General features: G+C 35.8%; 1 protein-coding gene and 1 long non-coding RNA gene across 2 annotated transcripts; one reads left to right on the top strand and one right to left on the bottom strand.

Moving 5' to 3' along the window:
* Positions 1-12: 12 nt before the first annotated feature.
* LOC106881369 (RWD domain-containing protein 2B) lies at positions 13-6,291 on the bottom strand. Its single transcript, XM_014931733.2, has 2 exons — positions 5,418-6,291; positions 13-752 (listed from the first exon to the last, which is right to left on the bottom strand). The coding sequence occupies exons 1-2, from the start codon at positions 5,697-5,699 to the stop codon at positions 78-80; spliced, it is 957 nt and encodes a 318-aa protein (XP_014787219.1). The 5' UTR covers positions 5,700-6,291; the 3' UTR covers positions 13-77.
* On the top strand, positions 4,411-6,609 carry LOC106881371 (uncharacterized). Its single transcript, XR_001410847.2, has 2 exons — positions 4,411-5,186; positions 6,272-6,609. It is a non-coding gene; the product is annotated as an uncharacterized LOC106881371 (long non-coding RNA).
* Positions 6,610-8,076: the final 1,467 nt, after the last annotated feature.

Genomic DNA, 8,076 nt, shown 5'->3' with positions numbered 1-8,076 from the left:
TTATTATTATTATTATTTTTTTTTTTTTTTTGAAGCTTTCATTCCACATGACACAAAGTATAGAAACACCAGTATATTCAACTCGCAGATGTGGACTTACCTTCAACCCCAAAATATAGGCTGAAGATATATCCCAGATCTTTTTTCTCCAGAAACTCATAAAATTTCCCAAGATCCATATGATATTCCCGACCTTTTCCAGCACGAGCATCAAAGACCTTCTCTTCAAAAGCGCAGAATTTACAAAATTGTTCAACATCAGCATCACCCATATCAATTTCTTCTTTCTCTTTGATTGCAATTTTTCTCCAGTTCAGTCTTCGCACTCGATACCAAAATTCTTCCACCTGGCTACTGTGTCCTTCCACACAAATCACACCTGGTTTTCCTGGCATGCTGAATCCAGACAGTTTCAGCTCCTGTCCCCAGTCAATAAGATCACGTCGTTTGAATTTGCTAAAAATGTGATGACTGTAAATCCAAAGTCTAACAAACAACTTATCCACTTTACCATCATTTGTGATCTCAGGCTTTTCCTCCACTTTACCCATATACTTCGAAGCATTTTCTTCAAGCCACTGCAATATTATCCCTATGCAAATGTCTCCGGCTTCTATTGTCTGCATGTAGTCGTCAGTAGCATCTTTCAATTCCTTTAAGTTTTCTTTAGGCATGTTGGGAGAACGGATAAAAATCTCTGGTCTCACAGTTGGATATTCATGAGGCAGGTGACACACGACTTCAAGGTTACACTGCAATAAACGACACAAAAAAATAAAATAAAACTCAAGAATGAAATATATACAATGTTTTTACTCTCATCTGTGATAGTATTGTGAAGAAGATTGAAATAATTTATCATTATTTCTTATGATCCATCATTGTTATGATATATTTTTCTTTTATAAACACAGTTTTTATATATATTTTTTTACAACTTTCAGTCATCGAACTGCAGCCATGCTGGGATATCACCCATAAGGGCTTTAATAAATTATTTCAGTGCAGACATTATTACAAATGACTGGCTTTGTTTTGAGTTACGTCCCCTTCAGTGGGATTTACTTCCCCTTACAAGTTAAGCGCGTGAAATAATTTAGAATGAAGATAGTATCTATTTTAAATACATTTTGACAGATTTGAATGAGTATATCTGATTGCTGTTGTTTTCTATCATCGGAGTGCTTCTCCCCGCTTAAGACAACATGCGTTTCAGATATTTACGTTCGAATTTGTCAGGACCCATTAAGAATGAATAGATGCATTAGACTTTTTGCTGGTTTGTATGCATCCCATGAAGCAAACAAGCTGCACACAGTAGAACAACTGGAACAAGCAAGCTGCACAAACGGGGACACTTGAAGCAACCAAGTTGTGCAAAGTAGGACAACTAAAGCAATGAAGTTCTTACTCCAGTACGAAGCAACCAAGCTGCAGAAAGGTAACTGAAGCAATTGAAAAAGGACACCGAAACGGCAATTAATGAGGCAACTTAAACAACGAAGCTGCACCAAGTGACATAACTGAAGCAACCCAGGTGTTCGGATGAGGCAACTGTTATTTAGAGGCTGAATACTCACTCAACTTCTATATTTTTTATTACCCACAAAGGGGCCAACAAAGAGGGGACATATAAAATGTACAATCAAAATAAAATACAAAATAAATAAAAGTATATAATGAAAGATGGAAATGGTGTTACCATCAGGCAACACGACTTGCTTCCTTTCCCCTATACTCCATTATGTCCAACCCACATCTCTCTGTCAGTTCGTCAGACCAAATAAATTGTGGTAGTTTCTCCCTATCGAGGTTAACTTCCCACATTTCATAATCTACATTATGTCTCTCTATGTACATCCTTTGCTGTGCCGATAATAGTAGCACCACATACTTCATGTCTTCTGAACTAACATGCACCGTATTTTCTCATTAATACTCACTCAACTTAGAGAAGAAAGAAACAAGGATGAAGAGGATAGAAGTTAAATGAAGAAAAGGAAAGGGTGATGTGAGATGAAAGATTTCTTTTTAATGGCTTAGTCAGAGGAGAAAGGGCAGTGAACATGGACTTTTTTCAGGTCTTAATAACAGGTGAGAGAAAGGCAGTCAGTTATCCTCTGACCAGAGAGTTGGCCTGAATATTTGCTGAAGGCACCCAAAGACAAGGCAGTCATCTTAAACTGGGCGATGGATTAAGTCTATCACACAATAACAAAACTGGTGCTAGCAATAGGCTTCCACATAGTTTCCATTGACCAAGCCAGTCATTTCAACTTGATGCAAAAGTTTAATTGTTTGGTACCACATTAAAAGTAAGGACTTAAATTCAGCCATGACTGGACAATGATCATCCCACTCAGCATGAGCAATCCCATGTGTGATGACCCCGTGTGCTGCCATGCATTTAGTTCAGAAGACAAACAGGCTTTGATTTGAGGAAAACCTGGTTGCTATTTCTAGCAAGTTGAGCGACTAAGTAGAGGCTCACGCATTAGCTGTGTTTTTAAAAAATACGTTAAGCTTTTGTTACCATATTTACTGCTTTTGCTTCAAATAATTTTGAGAATAATGAAGAATTTAATAAAATTACTTTATCGTTATTAAGCTCAAGTTTGGAACATGGATTACTGTGGAATTTGGATACAAAGGTTTAATTTAAAGCACTTTTAAAACATGAAGTTTTATCATAGAACCAGGGGTGGTCTCAGGTGGTTAAACAGTTTTAGTCATGGGGGTAGAAACAAATGTCTCTAACATTTGAGTTGACGATCCACTTTGAAAACATTTGGGATTATTTACTTTGAAATGAAGAATGTATACAGAATATATACATTTCTCTTTTACCTCTATAAGGTACTGTGTTTATGATAGCAGCATAAACCCCATAACATCAGGTTATTTTAAAGATAATTAAAGAAAAATGCTTTAGAACCAAAGAAATAATTAAAAAAAAAAGATTATCAAATATATATTAAAGTTTATATAGGTGCAGGCATGGCTGTGGTAAGAAGCTTGCTTTCCAACCACATGGTTCCGGGTTCAGTCCCACTATGTGGCACCTTGAGCAAATATCTTCTATAGCCTCGGGTCGACCAAAGCTTTGAGTGGATTTAGTGGATGGAAACTGAGAGAAGCCTGTCATTTATATATATATATGTGTGTGTGTGTGTGTATCTTTGTGTCTGTGTTTGCCCCGCCCCCTTAACACCGCTTGACAACCAATGTTGGTGTGTATATGTCCCTGTAACTTAGTGGTTTGGCAAAAGAAACTGAAAATAAATACTAGGCTTTAAAAAATAAGTCCTGGGGTCGATTCATTTGACTAAAATCCTTCAAGGTGGTGCTCCAGCATGGCTACAGTCAAATGACTGAAACAAGGAAAAGAATATGACATAAATTATAAAGACTACAACTTCAGATCATCAAAGTCTTCAGTCAGAATTTAAAGACAGATTCATCTTTATTATCCTTATTTAATGTCCATTTTCCATGCTGGCATGGGTATGACTTGACAAGCACTGGCAAGGCCAGGGGCTGCTCCAGGTTCTGTCCCACTGTGTGGTACCTTGGGCAAGTGTCTTCTACTGTAGCCTTTGAGCTGACCAAAGCCTTGTGAGTAGATTTGGTAGATGGAAACTAAAAGAAACCTGTTGTGTGTGTATATATATATATATATATATATACATATGTGTGTGTGTGTGTCTTTGTGCCTGTGTTTGTCCCCCATACCATCACTTGACAACCAATGTTGGTGTGTTTATGTCCCCACAACTTAGCGATTTGACATTAGAGTCCAATAGAATAAGTACTAGGCTTACAAAGAATAAGTCCTGGTGTTGATTTCTTCAACTAAAAACCCTTTAATGTAGTGCTCCAGCACAGCCACAGACAAATGACTGAAATAAGTAAAAGAATAAGAATAAAAGAATGATAAATTTGGATGAGTCCTTATCTTGGTTGTTATAGATTTATGTTGTATCATTGAATGTTTCTAAAATTTTGTACTGAATTCTTCATTAAATCTATGGGACTAAGTTGTTCTCATTCCATTATCCAAACCCTGGTATGTACAATAGAAAGGGAACAGTCTACCTATGTTAAGGGAGGAGGAAAAGGGCACCCAGCCAAAGAAACGATGCCAAAGCAGTCATAGGAGCTCAGTGCAGTCTTTTGACTTGCTGGTTCCAGTCAAACCATCCAACCCATGCCAGTATGGAAAACGGACGTTAAACAACGATATCGTGATGAACTAATGTTGATGGTGTCAGAACGCTTACTTCCAGAGTATCGAAACACCTACGGTTCTTTTACTCATTTTTTAAAAATAGATAAATCAAAAAGATTTAATTGGATTTCTAAAAAATGGGAATTTGTGAAGTTCATGCTGGCAAGCTTTATATTTGTACGTAATAATAGGTGCAGGAATGGTTGTGTTGTTATGGAGTTTGCTTCCCAACTATGTGGTTTTGGGCTCAATTCCATTATATAGTACCTTCGGTAAATGTCATCTGTTATAGCCCTAGGCCAATTAAAGCCTTGTGAGTGGATATGGTAGACGGAAACTGAGAGAAGCACATTGTATGTATGTAATCGTGTCTTGTCTTGACATCGTGCAACAGTTGTAAACGAGTGTCATCATAACACAAGTGGTGTCCTTCATTTCTAATCTTTCTCGAAAAAGACCAGGACGATATAATACCCTGCCTAGAAACAAGTGAGAGCTGGCGACATGAAAGATATACGACCATAGAAAATCTTCCCCCAACTAAGACCATGCAAACATGGAGAAACGGGCGTAAAAATCATAACACTTTACATGCACAGCTGCTAAAAACAACACAGTAAGGGTTGGGATAAAGCATGTCTTAGTTGAGTTATTAAGGTTCAACTGAAGCCAATGTCTTTAGCTTTGTTTTTGTTTAGCTCTAGATCGGCTTTGATGAAAAGCGTCTCAGTTATGACCATCCCGCTTAATCAGGATGTATTATAGGACTATATCATTTAGTATGTCGTTCTTTTACAAGACGATAGGTTTCGATTTAAGGAAACTGTCTGTTATTTCTAGAAAGTCGAGTGACTCAGTAGAGGCTTCCACGTTGTGTTTTTTTTTAAGGCATAGTTATGAAGATGGGACAGAATACATGATCTTCGCTGGGACCCAGAGACGGGTGAAAGTTAATACGGTAAATCTTCATTTTTTTAACACACGCAGGGAAAACGGGGGCGTGAAAAGAATTTGAGAGGGCTGAGATTCCGCGAAGGAAAGATTGACAGTTAGAATGGGAACCACCGGCAGGCGGAGACGAAATATAAGCCATACACAGACGTCTGACGAAGCTGTTTACAGTATGAAAATATAACGAAGTGGGTTCATGCTTTGCCCAAAAGTAGCGAAAGACAGACAGAAATCTTACCTCGGGAGCTGGATGTAGATATACTGTGAATCCTATTCGACTGTAAAGATATTCATATTTTATTTTACCGTTTAGAAAACTTTGAATGTTCCGAACAGCAATTGGTTCTTCCAGTTTGAATTCGTTCTCGTCTGGATACATACTATTTAGCATTTCAACTTCGGCCAATTGTAGCTCTAACATCTCTCGAATATCTACATTTTCATCTTCTGTAGTTTCATCGTTTGCAGTGCCAAACTCTTGCAAGATTCCACAAGTTATCTTGTCGTCATTCCTTGCCATGATTTCTCTCCTCTTTCTATCCTTTTACCTCTCTCTCGCTCTTTCTTTTTTTGGTGAACTGAAAAGTCAAATATCTATTTGCTTTTCTAAAATCTTCGCTACTTTATTTTCTATTTCGGAAAAGGATTTAATGTCAACAAACACATGGTGACATAAATACTTGACACCGTTTATTTTCGTTGACCGGTGTTATTATTTACTTTATCCCCGAATAATTAAAATACTTTGTCTCATATAATAAGTAAAAAAAACACCTTCGACCAACTGAGATTATCCAAGCAATTAGTAAACAAAATCTCCCCCGAGAGATTGAAAAAATCAACAAAATAACCCCAATAAGATTAGTTCATCAAAATATTTAGACAATGCAAATTGGAGTGAATCTGGTGAAAGCAAGAGACACGCTTCGGTATTTTAGACCTCAATGAGGCATATTTCTACTTAGTTGGCAGAATATAAATGGAGTCATCAAAAAGAAAAAGAAACATATATATATATATAGTTGGAGTGTAGTGGCGCTGTATGTGATAATCATTTTCTCGAATAATCAAGGCATTTATTGGTCTTTACAGATTTTTTGAAACCGTTGAATGAATCGTAAACAGAAAATAGAAATAATATTTGTGAAGCGTTACATTGAGCCGAGGAAGATGACCGGATTGTAATGCTACGGATGAAATATAGAAAATAAAAATGAACTGTATGTATGTATGGATGGAGAGAGAGAGTATATTATACTTGGGATTCTATCAAAGAACGACGAAGACGCAATAATTGCTTGAAAAGGCCGTTGAGTGAAAGCTACTTAACAAATTATATAATTTGTTATTGTGTCGTTGAATAAAAGAATAATTGCTCTGCTGGAAATAAGACCCAATTTCGATTAAGAGTAAAACATTGATTAACCATTTATTTTACTCGTGTCACTAATGCCTTTACCATTCTCTCATATAAATCGTGAAACCTTGTGCCTGTATTAGAAATCTGATACTTTACGTTTCTATGAGAAGTCTGAGAACTTGTAGTTGAAATCAATATTTGGGGTAGAATAAGACATAACATAACTATGTGTTGATGCAGGCTATAGATAAATTAAAGATTTATGCTGAGAAGTTTGAAAATAATAACGTTTTTTTTTTCTTTTTTGTGTCTGTCTCTTTAAATGGAAATTGCAGATTTTCTTCGTTTATTCAGCTTGATTGATTTTCTGTTGATGGGTTCTCAATCTAGGTTCATATGGCCCTTAGGGATCCATCTAAGATTCTATTGTTAAAATTCATGGGCAATAAATTTGTTATACTTCTTCGATTCACAAAATATTTCTTTATAAATTTACTAATAATATTTATTTATAAAAGTGTAATATAATTTTCTAAACATCGAATGGCTATAAGGGTTTATCTGAGTGAAACAGGAATCAAAGGGGTTCACAGGTAAAAAAAAAATGGTTGAGAAACACTAGGTTAGACATTCAGATATATAGCTGGACAATGAGATCTGCTAAAAATAGTAGTAGAATCTTCTTCAAATCAATCCTGACTATCTTAAAGAACACGTTGAACAATGTAGTCTTAAATATCTTTATTTGGCACAAATAAAAAGTCACGGGGACGCGATGATATGAATATCTTTGAAATCTTGAATTGGCTGAATCAAGGCTTGACCGGAGTTAGCTAATGATTGTATCATATAATGGCACAAAGTCAACAATTTTAGTGGAAGGGGTATTTGTCAATTACATTATTGATTGCAGTACTTGATTGGTACTTGGGTTCTATATGCACTGAAAATATGAAAGACAAAGTTGGCAGCGGTGATATTTGAACTTAGAACGTAAAGAACCGCAGAGAAAAGCCTTTCAACATTTTGTCTAAGGCACTAATGATTCTGCCGGCTCACCCAAACACTTTGCTGGACTTCATACTTCATAACTACCATAGTAATATAAGTAAATAATATAACTATCATATAATATAAGTAAACGGTAGTAAAGTTGAAGAGAGAAATGTTAGATGAAATATACAAACTTGAAAGAAACTAATCAGTTTTCATTTATTATAAATATATAAAATTATAAATATATAAACTTTTCAAGAGGAAATATTTAAAGAACAGAAAAAATATTAGAGTTTTCTCCCTTTGTTCATTTTTTTGACACGTTACTCAAAACAAGGCGTTTCAGTTATTTTATGCACACGTGTCTCATATGCCATGACTTAAAGTATGGAGTAAACTGGATCTCTTTTTCTCTCTCTCTCTCTCTCTCTCTCTCTCTCTCTTTCTCTTTTACACACACACACTTCCTCTCTCTCCCACGAGAAACTTTAGTTCTTATGCAGCTGAGTCAAACTATATATATATATATATATATGTATAT

This window comes from Octopus bimaculoides, chromosome 7 (assembly GCF_001194135.2).
Source record: "Octopus bimaculoides isolate UCB-OBI-ISO-001 chromosome 7, ASM119413v2, whole genome shotgun sequence".
Classification (NCBI taxonomy): Eukaryota; Metazoa; Mollusca; class Cephalopoda; order Octopoda; family Octopodidae; genus Octopus; species Octopus bimaculoides.
This window is presented reverse-complemented; position numbering and strand designations above follow the sequence as displayed.

Bases quoted from the DNA above. Each gene is read 5' to 3' on its own strand.
- LOC106881369 (XM_014931733.2), bottom strand. From the start codon at position 5,699: ATGGCAAGGAATGACGACAAGATAACTTGTGGAATCTTGCAAGAGTTT. The intron at 753-5,417 runs GTAAGATTTCTG...CGTTTATTGCAG, and splicing joins ATCTACATCCAGCTCCCGAG to TGTAACCTTGAAGTCGTGTG.